Consider the following 18,175-nt stretch of genomic DNA (forward strand, 5'->3'; position numbering starts at 1 on the left):
TAAGCTCCGCTCACTGGTGTTTCATCTCTACCAGCCATATCATTACAGAAACCCAACGATGTTGCGAGTTTCCAGTAGTAGTTCACCGGCGGATGCGCAATTTTTCGCAAGCACCAGTTTTAAATATTGTTTTCTTTTTTGACTAATATGCTCATATTTCTTTGTAAGGTGCTGAGGTGTTATATTTTGTGTATCTATATATGTTGTATTTTTAAATTCAGTAAGAATTACTTACATTGGTCACATTGCGCCATGTTTTATTAGTCGCAGTTTTGGTCAATTAAGATAATCTAAATATATTCTATATTTCGGTTTCAAACGTAACTGTTTGGATCGAAGGATACTAATATACATACATATCTTTGTCATTCAGTAATTTGCACCATGACAAGGAAATATTTATTTTTCGAAGCAGTAAGAATTCATTACACTGGATACGTAAGCCATTTTCGTACCGGTTCGGTGAGGTATTCTATTTATTAGAATTATTCCAAGGGTTAGGGTCAGGGTTAGGGTTAGGGTTTAGGGTTAGGGTAAGGGACCTAATCCAGTATAGTAGGTAAATGAATGAGTACCAATTGTTTTCCTTCTCCATTTTTAATATTTTGTTCACACAGAAAAACGGGAGACCAAAAACGTCAAACTTTACATAAACGATGGAATGGTTTAATGTCGAAATTTAGGGCTGATGGAAATCGGCCTCCAGCAACGTTCACCTCTAGATCTACATATTTTCTATAATGATTCGAAATCTAAGTCACCCCCGTGCCGTCACCAAACATGCCCAATGTCTCACACATTCCTTAGCGCGATCCACATTATCCTTAGTGGATTCCCTGCAACACTTTTCTGTCATGAAAGCACACAATGAGTTTTATACAAGCACGTCATTCAAGCATGCACCGTGAAACCAACGTCTGACGCCTAACGTCAACAACCGTTTTCAGTTCGAACCATATCGGCTTATTCAACACAGAATGGTATCTTGTAGATTACAGAATAGTACGATCGTGCCAAATGACATCGGGACCATTCGGCAACAATCAGTAGATTGAAAGCACGAGGCACCAAGTCTGCCCGTAACCTTCGTAATTGTCCGCAACCAATTCAACTCTTTCCGTTCATTTCCGTGACGTCACGGGCACAGGAATGACTAGCTAAACTTGCACATTGTACGCAACAATGTGGACGTAGTTCAGTCGGTTAGCTGTCGGGCTAACAATCTGAAGGTCGCGGGTTCGCGTCCGACGGGTACTCACAAGCTGGTTGCCTGTCTCACTGACATGTGACCTAGGAACGTCCTCGCGAGAAATTGTGGTGCTGAATCCTAAAGGTCCTCCCAAACTACAATACATGAAAACGTCACGGCTACAGTTTTACAATCGATCCTACTTGAAAGTCCACTTATCTAAATTCAATAGTTGCAACAACAACAAAAAAAACTCCTGGGATACCAGTACAACTGGGTCTACCCAAGTGATTGGAGATAAACATTCTAAATAGATGGATTGTATAAATAGTGACAACAAGTGCTTGATATTGACGTAATCTATGCTGTGTTATCTGTTTGCAACTTCCTGGTTGGGGAGCGGACTCCGGGAAAAGATTCAGAGAGGAAAGTGTACATTTTCAGGATAAAATGGAGGGTGTTGTTGCCACACGTATGTATTACACTAACTGACGGCCAATATTCAATTAATCAAATGATTAATTTGGTTTCTTTACACCAGGTTAGGTTACATGCATTCTGTATATTATAAGAAGAGTCGCGTTGAGTCTGGTTTTCAACAACCCAAACATGTCGCTATGGACGAGCCGCCATATTGCTGGAATATTGCTGGAATATTGCTGAGGGCGGCGTAAAGCTAACCTTACCCATCGTTAGAAATGACTCTCGAGATCCGCGGCCAGCCTCCTTCACATAGACCTTAATTGCGTAGACATCTAAACACGATTATTTATGGACCGCCGTAATACAGTTGGAAAATTGTTAAGTGCAGCGTTAAACAAAATAAATCTCTAAATTTTGATAGAATTACCTGTAAAATTATTCTTTAATAATGTCTTTGGAGTAATTTGCCTCGCCACCTTTCGGTTGACTTGGTATAAATGGGTCTGAATGATTTTCCAAAAAGGCAAATATACTACTAAAATAAATAGGAAATGTTTTTCATATATTCATATATCTAAGGGAAAAAACAGTTAGTTAGCATCAAGACACTGTTACACGTGTTGAGATCATGAAGGAAAGAGGTGATGTACAATAAATGACTCGTGAGATGTCAAGGTGCTGTTAATGTATCAATCCTGTTCTGGAAATGTTGTACACGACTGAACTATTTTTGCCATTAATGACTTGTACAACAATGTTTTCTGTTGTACATCTTTGAATGGGTTTTTTTCTGCTATATAGGAGGTCGGAGTGGTCTCGAGGTATCGGCAGACGGGGAGGTGAGCGTCAACAGAGAGGTTACCATGACGGCACTGGCACGTGGTAAGAGTTGCTTTCACAACTCTCACGACTGTATACCTGCCATAGTGGGTAGAGCATTTGTACAATATTGTCACTGTTGCGATGGAGATCCACTGACACTGATATGGAGTATATGAACATTTCAAGACCACTAGGGTTTCATTTAATACCTCGTGATAAGAGTTGTTTTCATAAGGGCGATTTATTAACGTAATTAAGGAGTGGTCTTATTTGTCTGAAAGGCGATACGTTTTGAAAGTTCCCGATCCAGTGGTTCTCTGTTTAATGTTGCATTATAATGGGTCAGCACAGGGGCTTATCCAGAGAGGGTGCGCACCTCCTGTTCCCCGATTTTTTTCCTGCGGAGCATTTTCCCCTAAGCATAGAACTTCATGACTTATTCGCACCACCACCACTACACACACACACACACACACACACACACACACACACACACACACACACACACACACACCTGCAGCGCATGTAACAACCAGATTGTAACAGCACTGAGATGTTATTTTGCTAATAATGTTTCCAATTACATAATTACGTTAAATTTTATAATTTTAGGTTTTAAACACTAACGAACCCATCCTTTTTTTTCAGATGAAGCAGGAAATGTGTTTTTGAAAGTGTTCCGTAAGTAGAGTCTGCTCGGTAACTACAACATGCTTCTGTACACAGATTTATGACAAATTTCGAAATATGCAGGAAAGGTAGGGGATATTGTGATGTGAACTGAAATTCCGAGAAAGTACACATAAATATGGAAATGGCAGAATATGATTTGTTTCTGCTAATCAGTGTTTGACACGGGCTTCATCCCCAAAGAAGGAACTGGATAAAACAGTGACTGTCAGGCACAAAGCCAGAAATAATGTGAACGCTGCTCCGGTATACATGTGGAGGAATCTTGAATATGGAATAATGCAACTGACATTATACTGCTATACGTAACAGTGTTTGTATTTCAGGATCACGCACCCGGCAGGTTGTCGGTCAAGTCTCTGGAATATTTGCCATTACGGGATCTGGTGAGGATGTTGTCATGTGAGAAGTAGGAAAGGATCTTGTTATCGTATCACCTAGAGGCATCCTAAAAATACTGGGATCTTGTTGACTAAAGGCACAGTGTGCATCTTACTATATTGCTGGACAGACATTTTGAGTGCCTTGCTATCGTGTTGGCTAAAGGCATAATGTCTTGTTATCGTGTTGGCTCAAGGCATAATGCCTTACTATCGTGTTGGCAAGAGGCATTATGGGTATCTAGGTACAACGTTGACTTGAAGTATTGGTAGAGGTATGGTAAATCTTTTGTTCAGTAAAGGCATGTATGCTGTCCTGATCATTTATATTTTAATGGTTCAGAGCAAACCTACACTCTATAACACTACCCATGACAGAAGAGCAAATCTTGACTTCTTAAACAGGAAACGATCTAAATTTTACACCCTTGATAGAGAAATAAAACAGAACAATGGTACAAGGAGGAAGATCCCGAGTAAGTTCTAAAGATGTTCAACTGCTTTATTGCAATGAATGGTATGATCACACTTTTGAATGTGTATATATTGACAGAAGAGGAGTCTGCACCGAGTCGTCACCATTCTGTCACCATGCCTGACGACGATGACGATGACGATGACGATAAAATGTCAGGTAACCATTTAGCAGTGAATAACGCCGGGGGTCATAGACTGTACTGCAATGAAAGACTCGAATGCCAAAACGGACTTTCGTTAAACCAAGGTTGAGGGTCTCAGTCTCTATTTGTGCTAACTAAAGGATAATATGAACTGAAACGACACGATTGTGATTTCTTTAAATTTGTAATTAAATCAATGTATGTTTCTGCCCAAAGCATGACTAATGTTCTGTTTCCTTTTCAGTGAAGGTGTGTGTCTGCATCATTTCCTTTATCTTTGGTTCGCTTCCTGTGGCCATGATAGTCGTGGGTAAGATCCAAAATTGGGAATCATTCGGTGACGAAAATGGTTTTAATCAATATGCTTATGTTTTGTACACATGAGTTCAGTATATTTAGTTGTTATGTGTTCAGTGGTGCTTACTATAAATGACACCTATCCAAACTCTTCTTCGTGATGGGGCCTGTAGGTAGTTCATAGCACTTCACGAGACCTTAGTACTTCCGGTGAGCGTTACATTCCTTTTCAAAACCCTCGTTGTAGTCACTTGACAGTAGGGAACTGGTAATCCTTGCAAGAATAACAAAGTTTCGATCTAAGGTCCCCAAATTATTACGAATGTTTTCAGATATGACAGGCAAGCATTGTTGTACACTGGGTCCAGTCTACAGTAAAGTCATATTTGGTTGTTGCTCAATCTGGTACCAGAACCGGTTCTTGAAAATACGTTTGTCACGTGTGTCACGTTTGAAATCTTGTACCGGAAGTAAGCTAGGAGTGTCTCGTATATCGCAAGGTGGCGCGAGCAGAGGAAGTGACGAAGTAGCTGAGTACCGGAAGTAGTACCTAGCCCTATGACAGCAATGGTAAGACTTATGCTCGGGCTTCAAGTTGGTTGTACCCCATTTTCGTTATCCGAAGTGCCAAAGCGTGCACATCAATCGATCAACCGATCGGTATTAGTTCCAGGGTTGTAGCTGCATGTATTCTTAAGACGAAGAAGAGAGAATAGTATGGAATGGTTTGTGTTAAATATTTTGTAATATTTTTGCTGCCGGAAGCTATACAAAGCATTTCCTCATAAGTCACATTCAGTTGCTACAATTGTTCCTTAATGATTGAATAAAAGACATGACGCACTCTTGTCGAGTTCCTGCTGCCGTCATTTAAATAATTATTTCAAGCTATTTCATCAATTCGACACTTTAAGGTACAATCCCAGGCGCCAGGAGTGGTTATTGTCCGTTCTCCTTTATCTTGACCATCTTAAATCAGAAATAACCTTACCTTGAAAGGAAAGAACGTTTACTATACAGGGTCAGGTTAATGTGCCGAAGAATATATAGTCTGGTTCATAATTATTGAGAATTTTTCTTCTTACTTTGAGCTATCCTAACACCTCAACTGATTCACTGATACTTAAAACTAAGTAATGGTATAAGGGAGGTAACTCATCTTGGCCTACTGAGTATAGTACAATTAGAGTTACCTCCCCTGAATTTGTAGCAGACGTCATTTTCCTCAGCACTGTCAACAATGTCTGCTGAAGATAAAAGAAGGTTGATTTTTGAGTTGTGTAATCAAGGAATTGATGATGTAAATACATTGGCAGAGATAACAGGAACTCCTCTTTCTACTGTGTATAGGATTAGGAAGAATTTTAAAGAGGGAAAGGATTTTGGGCACCAGAAAGGAGCAGGGAGACCCAGAAAATTGGACTTCTCAGATCGCGTCCGGCTGGGAATTTTAGCGTCTAAAAAGCAAAGGGCAAGCATCTCCAACATCAGGTATGAAATGATAGAAAGGGCATCAGCAGTTGTATCAAAATCTACAGTTAGAAGAAATTTGATTGATCTTGGATGGGAGAAAAAGACTGGAATTCCTTCTCCTCTCATGAAACAAGAACATAAAGACAGGCGTGTTGAGTGGTGTTTGGCACATGAAAACTTTGACTGGGAAAATGTGATTTTTACTGATGAAAGCTCAATATGGGTATATCCCAATAATGTGAAAATATGGACAAAGTCTGCGTCAGCACCGTTGTATCGACGACCTAACTACAGCCCAAAGTTTCATGTATGGGGAGGGATATCCTTATTAGGAACGACCCCGCTGTGTGTGTTTGAGGGAAATCTGACAAGTCAACGCTACACTAACATATTAGATAATTTTCTCCTTCCAAGTGCACATGTGTTTTATGGAAATGACTGGATTTTGCAGCAAGATAATGATCCTAAACACACCGCAAAACATGCCAAGCAGTGGTTTCAGGAGAAAAATGTGACTGCATTACCATTTCCTGCATATAGTCCTGACTTAAATCCCATTGAGAACATTTGGGGGATGATGAAGGAATGTGTGAATCAAAAGGGGTTGACAAAAATTGAAGACATGAAGAAAGAAGTGGTCCGATACTGGGACAGCATAACTCACGAGACACTAACCTCTCTGGTAGGAAGTATGCCTACCCGTCTTAGACTGTGCCGTGAAGCTCAAGGAGACTTGATAAAATATTAAATTGTTACCTACACAACATGAAAAGGTCAGTTCACTTTCACAATACATTCAATTTTATCTGATTTGTTCTCGTTTAATAATATGAAATGCTTTAGCTATTCTCAATAATTTTGAACCATACTGTATTTTCCCAGCCTTCCAGTGAACCCCACGTCGATATTTGATGGTCTCGTTTTACAAGGCATCCTTGACTACAACCTGTGCCCAGGACACACCAAACTCGCCATCTACATGATAGTCCAGGGAGCCACCTCTGTCGTCATCCCAATCCTGGCCTCCTGTTGGTGCTGCTGCAAGTGTATTTCGGGGGGCTTCATTAGCGCTGTCTGTGTTATCATTGGATTGTTTAATATCGCATGGGGAATTGTAGGTGAGTGTCTCAGGACATCATAATCGCTGGTTGGTTGCATTTTTTGTTTGACACTGACACAGGTTTGAACGTCTCAGAAAATGAAAATGTTACTAATTTGTTTATGAAAAAATACATAGTTTTAGCCATTATTAAATAGGCAATTTCAAAGTAAAACTTGTTATTGATTTATATGTGTCACAATACTTGTTATGTAGAAGGTACAATAGATATAAAATACCAAATTAATGTACGAATTGGTCAGAAGGATAATATTTCAGTTACTAACTTAATATCTGTTAAGGGAATATACGGGAATCTGTGCCGTTCCCGCTTATACGACACACAGGATTACGACAGAGAAAAATGCGAAACTGTTCACATCCTTTCAGGTTCCGTGTGGCTCGTCTCGTCTCCATGCAAGGATACGCTTCTATTCACTCACGCCCTCGGCTTCTCTGTGCCCATGTGGATCTTCTTTTGCCTCGTGCCCCTGGTGTGTGTGTGTGGTGTGATAGGCTGGTGCAGTGACGATGATTAAACAGACGATGGGCTCGGCAGTTGCTTCAGCTTGGATGAACGAGGTTGTGCAAACACAGTATACTCCATTCTTCGCAAGAGCGGAGAATCGAGTCCTGGACAAGTATTTTTGTACAAAGGTCTTCTGGACAAATGTTTGTGTGTCATATTTTCAGTTGCTCCTTAGTGTTTTGGTCGATTGTTGACTATGATCATTATGCTTGGCCAAAACGTGCCAACTTCAGACAACTATCACAGACGTTTTCAAACCTATTTGGTTTCTAGAAGAAGGGGTAAATTACATGCATATTTTATGCACTTTTATAGACTCTTGATTCCATTCATCAACTGTAACAGCCTTGGGATATTTGTCAGAGGATATATATATCAAGATTTTTTACTGACAAATCTTTATAACACTCTTTCCTACTGTGTATATCTTGATGAAAGTTTGATACACGAATTTTAATTGCATGTGTTTATATCTAATCTTGTGATGTTATATTTAATAAATTTTGACAAATCTTTTTAGGTCTCTTTGAACAAAGTAGTCTTTAACGTGTATAAAGGTTGGACCAGGTATTGAAATACTGAGGTGTGAACAGCTGCTGGTGAAGACCTTGACACCTGAAAAGGTAATGGAACTCATCACCAACAGCGGCTCAGTAGTGGAACTCATCACCAACAGCGGCTCAGTTACATTATGTACATAAACTGTCATTTCTAAGAGTATTTGTCCACCGGTCATTCTCAACAGGTTACTGGTTCTAAATGTAAGGAAAGTCAAGTATGGGATATGGTTCAAATTATAAATCCTGTTTATAATATTATTAATAAAATCCCTTAGAAACTTGTTCTAGAGAACTTCTCCAATTCCTTATATTCTGGTCCTTGAGAATCTGTTATTCTGTTGAGGCTAGCCACGTGGTAGTGCAAATGGAAGGATTGTCATATATTTCATTTTATCCGTATTTTTGTAACAAATGAACACCTTCTCAGCCTGCCCACCATACCAGGGACATAAACTTGGATGTACTTTTACAGAGAATTGGGGATTTTCAAAGTACTGGTACTTATGACAAAAGGTTATTACTCGTTTGTGTATTTTCTGTGTAGATTGTCTCTACAAATTGGCAAATTCACCATTAAGAGCAAAGGTTGGAGCTGACTTTCTCAATAATTACATTAGTTTTAAGATTTTAGGTGCAATCTTTCAAATCCCAAAATTTCGGATCTATATATCATACTAAGCACGACAATAGTATCAATGGCTGATAAAATACAATCTAGTGGTAACTTTGTATCCAGAGATTTTTCCAATAAAGCTTACATTGCTTCAGTTGCGCTCGCACCTGTGATTTGATTGTAAATATATATCTACCATACCTATGAAGTTTGATTCCATGATAATTGTGCACGTCGACATATTCTTTGTTTTAGTTCTAATAAAAGAAAAGATCATTTTTGGATTTAGTTGGTTTGTTTGATTTTAACTGTTACAGTATATGTACAAAATAGAGATTTTCTAATACCGATAAACCTTTCCTGATTCCTGCCTGGACATGACTTAAATTATTGTTTACATTAAGATAATTGGCTAATCTGTTATTCAGTATAGACGTGAACAACTCCCCAAAACATGACAATGTTGTAATTGAGTGGTACGCGAATTCGGCGGATCCATGACGTTTTCTTTATACAATGGTTTTATTGCAGCTTTAAGCCAGCTTTCTGGAACAGAGCCAGAATTAAGAAAAAATAATAATAAAGTTTCAGTTACGGTAGGAAGATATTGTGAGGCATCTATTAATTATTCGTTCTCGACAAGATCGACACGATCGACACCTGAAGATTTATTGCGCTTCAAGTTATTGACGGAAGTGACAATTTCTTAATCTGTTATATTTCTATCCAAGATTTCATAGTCGTAAAGCTCATCATTCAATTGCGTGTTTTCATTATTACTTCAGCTCAGTAATTTTCATCAAAGGATTTAAAGACTTGTTAAACATGTCGAGGTCGGTACACGGGTCAGATCAGCTATTCCGATTATTCAATCACTTCCAGTACTCTTTAGGTGAATATCTCCTGTTTTCTCTAAATTTCCTGTTCATATCCCCTTCACATAATTTCATATGTTTCTTCAAGCATGTCTTGTGGGATTTAGAAAATATTTTCAAGTTGGAGCAATCAGCTGTTTTCAAGTTGGATCGATCGGGTGTTTTGGATTTATTGTATTTTCTCGTAGCCTTGTGGATTGTTTTCTCATGATTTTACTCTCATTATTGAATCATTGTTTATTCTGCTTCGATATTATCTGTGTTTGTTTCTGATCACTGAGACGCTGCGCTGAGGTCAGAAATGGGGTATTTCAAACTGGTTTAAAAGGGGTGACTACTTTGGCGATGACATCACATAATCCACAATGGACTTTTTTACATGTTTCACCTATGTGTTTATCTTTTCCAACTCTGCCATTACATGTAAACGTATGACGTTTTTTACAACCTAATTTTCCAGCAATCTAAAGCCCAATTGTTTACACGGTTTGTATCTTGTAATATTCTAATAAGCGGTAGATTAAGAGAAACTCAAATAATCTCTTGGTTCACTTCATAATTCATATTGTCTACATGAGCGGGTTCAGGGAGTTCCCCTGACACTCACCAACCCTGCTTCCTTTCCCCCATTGGCTCCACCAGCATTTTCATAAGGCATTTTCAAAAGAAGTATACATGTTATATATCCAGTTAGTACCATATGCATGCATGCACATACCTACCTACCTACCTACCTACCTACCTACCTACCTACCTACCTACCTACCTACATTTATACATCTCATTTATATGATACTTATAGGGTTGTTTAGTGTTCGGCATTGTTCATATTTATGTCTATGTATTGCCACTTATTTCTATCAGTCATTTTCTGAGCAGAACCGAGAAGTTTGAATGAACTTTGGGGTTCGCAATGATGATGATCGTCTCTGATTCAGCCTCAGACATGTCAGTAAATGTGAGGATGTTCTCAAGGAGAGGCACCTCTGATCTACCACATACTCTTTTGTGTGCATGCTGTTTTTGTAGGGATTGTAGACAACTTCCCTTTCATGTTCTCAATGTTTTTTGGGTTTTTAAAAGTATTTTTTAGACTTTTCTTTGGGGGAGGGGGTGTTTTGTTTTTCTGTTTGCGTTTGTTTTGTTTTTAGTTATGTTTTTGTTTTGTGTGATTTGTTGTTGTTGTTGTTTTGCTTTGTATGTTGGGTCTTTTTTGTTGGTGGTGCATTTTATTGTTGACTCTATTTTTGCATGCATGGTTATTTTCGTTTATGGGCGAGGTATTCTGCGTTATATATATATATATATATATATATATATATATATATATATATATATATATATATATATATATATATATATATTCTTATGCATACCTGCTCTTATATATGTAGGATATATATATATAAGAGCAGGTATGCATAAGACTGAATTTTTGAATACCAATATGACGGTACTTGTTAGCAGATACTGCCCGTCAGATATCAGTTGATCGAGAGCTCTGCGACTCTCTTGTCCATATTTATAAAGATAGATTAAGATGAGAGGTGTAATTACCAATTACGGCAAGTTGAGAGATGTGCTTGTGACGCTCGTCACACCGAAGACCCGGGTTCGATTCCCCACACAGGCACAAAGTGTGCAGCCCATTTCTGGGGTCTGTCGCCGTGATAGTGCTGGAATATTACTAAAAGCGACGTAGAGCTCAACTCACCATTGCACCTACCCGTGTGGTTGTGGGACATTACCTAATCACACCATGCAGTTATCCGGCGTTCAAGAAGAATGTGCAATGTAAACTTTCTCTACTGACGAGGAAGGTAATTGAGGTGACATGGTTGTTAAAGGTTTCATGATGTGGGTTATAGAGTTGTAAAGTCAGAAATATCATCGTAAAGGTTACAAGAACAGTTCAAGAGGTTTTAGGAAGGACACTGCCCAGTTTGATGCATAAGTGCAAGAATAATGTCAATTGTCCTTCTTTATTTTGGCCATATGTGGAGTTATCAGGTAACAAATTGACTAGCCTTTGCCTATGTTTATGACATTTACAGGATTTGTTTACTTTTTGGCAAACACCAGGCATCTGCACTAGGTGATAGTGCCTCATAAGCACTTACACGTGAGACACTCAGCACCGTACATTGTTCCACTTGACAGAAGTGACTTGTGCGTGTAGAAAAGGTATTGTCGCTTTCATAGTTATATAATCTAAGAATTGTTCCTCTTAGATTTTTCTGATGGTTTCTATGTTGAATATAGTCCTTTGATGGCATTTAAGACACAAAGATCTCTTGTGACTGTTATGAGACGATTTGAATGCTCCAAGAATGTGTCTGTTGGGTTGGTAATGTATAAATACCGCCAATATCCAGGTCATCTCAGCTGCTCAAAGGCGCTTTGGGGTTTTTTATCATCAAATGTCAATCCCTGCATTTTCATTATCACCTAATACAGTGGTATTTTCCCTGATACGGACTTCTTTTCGACTAACGGTGTCTCGTGATGATATCGTGCGAGATATGGAAGGTGAAGTGCAATAATCTCTACATTTCAACTCGTGCAGCCATTTAGGCGTAGCAGGCTATTGTGGGTGTCCCATCCTTTCGAGGTACCCATTCATAGCTGGGTGGACCGAAACACATAGTCAGAGTACATTTGTCCAAGTGCACGTTGCTGTACCCGCAACTAGGTGTTTGCACGTATTCATGTGGCCACCCTCCGGTCACTTCGTTTTAACATCCATGGGCAATGATATGTTACCGGACAGCGAGGACACGCAACCCTGTTCTGGCAACGAATGATTACCACGAACATTTTCAAGTCTCAGTTTCAGTGCCTACACGCGTTTCAGGACATAGTTCCCTGGAACGCTCGCATAACATATTTATGTATACACGTAGATACGCACACTATGAAAGGAGGAGGGCTAAAGAGAAAAAATTAGCAATACTCAAATCTGTTTTTGTGCTGCAATAGTTTTGTTGCCAACCAGAATAAAAGTAAACACCTCCTGTAAGCATAAAACCATTGAACGATTCAAGACTATGTTTACAGGGACTGGTTCTTGGTGTGAACTCTATTGGCTATGTTACTTCCTTGTACACGGTCCACGTGACATCCCTTGTCTTCGACATAAAATGTTTCATGAAATGGTTTATTTGATATTATAGATTTTTTTGTTTTCGGACAGGACCGAGTGGGAACAGTAAGCTTTTATGTGATTTATATGTAACAGGCTAGTAGTTTTCATCTGCTCATGCCGCAGACGAACTGCAGACGCACCTCAGCAATATAGATCTAATTTCAAATGTCATATCATTTCACAGACGTGTTTTTGTTTTCAGAAATATAAATCTGGCTGTATATGTATTACTGCGTTGTAACCACCAGTTTGAAGTAGGTTCGTCTATGTGTCTATGGTGCTAGAAACGTCAAGGTCTGCAGCTGAATGTTGACGTTGTAATGAGTTTGGTGCAGTTATGCAAGGCAGCTAGTTACAACATTCTACAAAGTTCCGGCTCACATGCACCTGTTTGCACACTTATGTATAAATGTACACATGAGCAAACTTTACAAACGTGTGTAAATGTGTCATGTCAATGCATTTACCAACGTATGTACATACACAATAGGAGCAAATTTACGGGACCACGTGCAACAGTATATTTACACATGTGTAAATGTGCACTGTGAGTATACTTAGTCATCTTCTTATAGGGGATGAGTTACATATTCCCGGAGTACAACATCATATATGGTCTGACAAACATGAGTGCATGTATAAACAGTGGAGTTCAAAACAACAAACAACTGTGGGTGAACATTCCCATAGTTCTATCTATATTCTGAAGATGAAGCCATCTAGAATATTACAGTTGCAGCTTTCATTCGTACATCCAAAGACTGGCGAACAGCTTGGTCACTAGATAGCATGCTCTTGCGTCAAAATAACATCGAAAACCCATTTGTTCATTCGAAAGGGATCGTGCCAGTCTTTGTCGTCATTAGGTATATTCATGACGTTCCACCAAACAGGCTGACCTATTGCAAGCGCAGTATATATCTGAGACTGTGTTTGTCTTTTACGTGTCAGTGATAATGGGACATCTTTTTCTGTTGAATTTCAGACACAAATGAGACAACTTAATACATCTATTATTCACAATTTCAAGTTTGCTCACAGTTTGTGAACGCAAAGTACATTTACTATTACATACGTGTGTATATTTATACATGTGCATGTTTACTTACATGAGTAAAAGTTGTGCATGTGAATGGGTCTAAATATATAAGCTACAATTACCAGCCGAAGTACAGATCAATGCTATTGCGAATATCAACTGTATATGCAGTGCCAACGTTTACCATTGCTTCACTTCTCGGAACCAGGACACAGCTGTTTGACTGTGATGCTATACTTACTTCCCTAAGGAGCAGATCTACGTGTTTTGCGGAAACACAATAGCAACGACTCAGAAGAAAGGCTTTCAAACACTGCCGAAGTCCATGTTTTTAGTAAGTGCCAAATGAACCTACACCAGTGATGAACATTACATACCGCAGTGCTTCACTGCTGTTGTTTTGAAGTAAACGGATAGATCCACTACTCAATATGTACTCCTTCCAAAGCAAAATACGTGCTGATTTATATACAGAGCAGATTGAAAGCAGACTGTAATTGTCACATGAGGCGGCTTTATGGCGGGTGTTCAGACTCAGTGTGTGTCATCCTCCCCTACCTGATTACTACATGTTAATACTGAAGTACAGCGTAAATGTTGGTGTGTTTCTTGATTTGTTTTCAGATTTGCGTATTAGCCACTTTGCGAACTACATTACCTGTTTCACTTATAAAGATTACACAAAGTGTGTTAAGGTGTGATAAATGGTCATTTGATAAAACATTCATGTAAACAATCAGCAAAGACACACCAGTTGTCTACAAGTTGCGTTTCTATCTTTTTTAAATAAAGTCCTCATTTTCCAAATTTTCAAACGTCATAATTTTTTTGCGTTTTGAATAAAATCAAGATAATGATTATAATGATAATGATCATAACAGCTTCAGAAAGGGAGACAACAAACACACCACATCAGACTAAGATAGCACACCCTTGAAGACGTTAGTTGAGAGATTTCACATCTGCACTCAGATTCAGTGTCCTATAGAAAGCAAAAAGCCTCACCATGAGTACCTCTCTCCTAGGGTGGAGACTTAGGTAAGGCTGGGATAAGTCTGTACTATCTGAACGTCTTGTAGGTAGAGGATAACAGTGTGATCATCGTCAGTGAATCAGAGAAGACGATGAGGAGGAAAGGGAGACTAAGAAGCGCAAGGCCGAGGTAACCTATTCCTGATGCAGAGGGTCGGACATCAGGAGTGCTCACCTTCTTTTGAATGAGACTGGAGAGGTTTGCCTTGTCAACCAGGAGTTCATTCTGGATGTTCACTTTTATGGCAGCAACCGCTTCTGAAGTGATGACATCAAGACGCTGAAGATTCCTACAAAAGCATGTGCAAACTTTCTTCACCGCTCTAACTGGGAATGGGTTTCTTGGCGTTGCATTGTCCGCAGCCGTGTGGTTTTTGCGATGTCTAGAAGATGCAGATATTTGTAGAATCGACGAGGACGCAGTCGTAATGTATTCTACAGAAGTGATGGACATTTCCATTTTGATGAGGTGTGTGGTGGACGGTGTTTCATTCGACAGAACAACTGACATGGACTTGGGACTTACGGTAACCGTGTACGCTACTGACATGGGAGATGACGGGATCAGAGGAAGCATGTTTGGTGTGTATGGATGAGCAGATACAGTCGTCTCGTCCATAACTGTATACTCTGGACTGGACGACAGAGGGTGATCGACATGTTCCAGTGTGTCAGAACCACGTGGATCCTCTGTAGGACCTGTGACATGGAGTTCAGACAGTGTTACGGATGGAGTTTCTAAGATCGGGGTTCTTGACTGTCTGATGTATGTTGATGTTTCCAGGTGCTGAGTGGTCGAAGTCGACGATCCTAGCAACGTGTCCCTTTTAGAGCCCTCACGAAATGCGTTTCCTGTGAATTCTGAAACAAATTAATGTAACAATTCCAATGCTTTTTACATCCGTTGTATTACGAAGAAGGTGTTCAGTAAACGATACATCGACAACTTGTGAACTCTCATATGTAAGCAGAATACAGAATTTGATGTAGTATTTACACGTTCATGTTATTGGTGTTCTGATGTAGAAACATATCTGTCTGTGATGAAATGTGTTTAAACCTCACCTTGTGAAGATATTGTTAAGTGTACATGTCTGTCTGGTAAATTTTCAACGGAAAATGAACTTGAGGCCAGACCAGGTGTGTCAATGGTTCCAGATGCCGTAACAGCAGCTGGTGTTTCCAGCAGTGCTGTCGAAGACGACGATACTAGCAACCAAGATTCACTCTTGCTTATCATAGGCACCACATTTGATGCGAATTCTGAAACAAATATTTGTGATTTTACGCGCATACAGCCAAAACAGATAACCAACGGAAAACATTCTGCCCGATTACATGTCTAACGCGCATTAAATTGACCTAGGATAAGCATCAATCGTCAGAAACGCCCAGAAGTCTCATAAAAACGCACTCATGTATAAAGCCGAAGATGATATCGGTGAATTGGAAGATTTTCTTTTTTTTTCATTTTTTGTGAACAAGGATTACAAAACTGGCTGAAGAGTTTTCTGTTTGTCAGTGAATCATTCAGACGGAATGTGTCTTACGTGAAGAGTGCGAAGTTCTTTCCGTTGTACTGCCTGCTGAAGGGGATCCATTTGACGCAATAACAAGAAGCCCGTCTGCTCCAGTCTGTGATGTGCACTTCATGAAATTTAAACAGACGTAGTTTCTCAGCCAATAGTCAGACATTTCAGAGCCTGGCACCTGTGTGAAAGAGAGACACTAGCTCCAATGTTGGGTTATCGAGGAACCTGACATAGGTAACACCTCAAGAAAGCTACACCTGCCTCTTGAAAGGAGCAAGAATCAGTCTGATGCTGGAGGAGTGTTCCAACACACAATCCTGGGGTCAGCAACTCATTACCTGTAACGTGCGGTGGGGTAACCTGTTGATTATAGCGTCCGATCGTTAACTTCGAAGTCCCAGGTTCGATTCCAGAATGGGTACAAGCGTGTGAAGCCCACATTTGGTGTCCCCGTGATATTGCTCAAAGCGGCGTGAAAATAAACTCACACATTAACGGTAAAATATTTCGTGTGGTAGCACGTTAGTATGTTGTGTGAAGTGTTTCATACTATCATCAATACAAACCAACCTCGGAAAAGAATAATACTACGTCGTAGTGAACGTATATTGATGGAGTGATCTAAATCGATACATTTATTGTGTTCAATGAATGTTGTTTTTGTTTTCAAAAACAAAATAGCATGCTACGGGTGAAAAATGTAGTTAGCTTACCGATGCAACCAACAGGAACACAACAATATAGTCCATACTTCAAGTGTCTGTTAGCACTACTGCTTCATCTGCCAGGCTAGCACAGGGTCGTTCTGTTGAGCAATAACGATTACATCGTTAAGGCTTTGACCATTCAAATTAATGATGTGTTCTGTATTCGATATACAATGTACAATAGGTTACAGGGGATTAGAAGGGAAACAATGTCATGGCTTTAGTAAGGACGTCTCGGGCGTTATTTATTAAATACAATCAACTTACGGCCCCGGCACAGTAACAAAAGTAAAAGTATCTTTAGAAAAATATCTGTAGAGACTAACTGCTAGAGGAAGATGATTGTCATCGACTTGTGTTTACCAAAGGCTTCTTGGGAATGGTTCAGCATTTGAGTAGCATCTTGAAACGGACGCAAGTCCGCGTGTTTTAATGAACACAAACATGCCATATCTTAGTTGATACTGGAACAATGATACCTTGCAGTTTTATTCGTACTGTTACAATAATAGCGGCGGTTATATTATTAATGATGCTTTGGTGCCACAGGAGAGTTTGTAGCGCCGAGGACAAAAGTCCGAAAGTTCCTAAGAACAGTAAACTCCAGATACTGACATCAGAGTTTAAATAAACTGTATGATGCGTCATACACCATGTCATATGCGTAAAAATCGTTGCTATTTCGGTGAAACATAATCAATATGAATCTTCAAATTAATGACATTGCACATACTTTCCATACTTGGAGACGTGCATAAGGTTTTGTGATTAAATGATATAATGTTTATACCTCGTCCCAAACTCACCAGGTCATTTTGTGGTTGTCCACGAAAGAATCGATTGTATTTAATTGAATAACTGTGACTGGAAGTTGTCATGACAACGTAGAGCGAAACACCTGTTGCTTGTGTGAAATTACAACTAAACCTTTAGATGATTAGAATTTTGTCCCACTTCACATTTACGTGAACGTTCGAGTCGTGCTTTGCTCTTTTGAAGGATGATTCCAGAGAAACATTAGCAAGTAATCTGATTCATTCGAAACCGATTAATTTCACATCAAATCCAAGATTTGGAAATGTCTGGAAACGACGTATAAATGACCTTTAGAACATCGTTAGGAAAGGCAATGCAAATCTATATCTGTGTG

General features: G+C 39.4%; 1 protein-coding gene across 1 annotated transcript; it reads left to right on the forward strand.

Annotated features, from left to right (window-relative positions):
- The first annotated feature begins 1,639 nt into the window (after positions 1-1,639).
- Positions 1,640-7,532, forward strand: LOC137271981 (uncharacterized). Its single transcript, XM_067804358.1, has 8 exons — positions 1,640-1,661; positions 2,414-2,494; positions 3,083-3,115; positions 3,451-3,510; positions 4,058-4,138; positions 4,357-4,434; positions 6,824-7,012; positions 7,384-7,532. The coding sequence occupies exons 1-8, from the start codon at positions 1,640-1,642 to the stop codon at positions 7,530-7,532; spliced, it is 693 nt and encodes a 230-aa protein (XP_067660459.1).
- The last annotated feature ends 10,643 nt before the right edge of the window (positions 7,533-18,175 follow it).

Source organism: Haliotis asinina, chromosome 2, assembly GCF_037392515.1.
Source record: "Haliotis asinina isolate JCU_RB_2024 chromosome 2, JCU_Hal_asi_v2, whole genome shotgun sequence".
Classification (NCBI taxonomy): domain Eukaryota; kingdom Metazoa; phylum Mollusca; class Gastropoda; order Lepetellida; family Haliotidae; genus Haliotis; species Haliotis asinina.

Bases quoted from the DNA above. Each gene is read 5' to 3' on its own strand.
- LOC137271981 (XM_067804358.1), top strand. From the start codon at position 1,640: ATGGAGGGTGTTGTTGCCACAC. The intron at 4,139-4,356 runs GTAACCATTTAG...ACTAATGTTCTG, and splicing joins CGATGACGATAAAATGTCAG to TTTCCTTTTCAGTGAAGGTG. The intron at 4,435-6,823 runs GTAAGATCCAAA...TCGTTTTACAAG, and splicing joins TGTGGCCATGATAGTCGTGG to GCATCCTTGACTACAACCTG.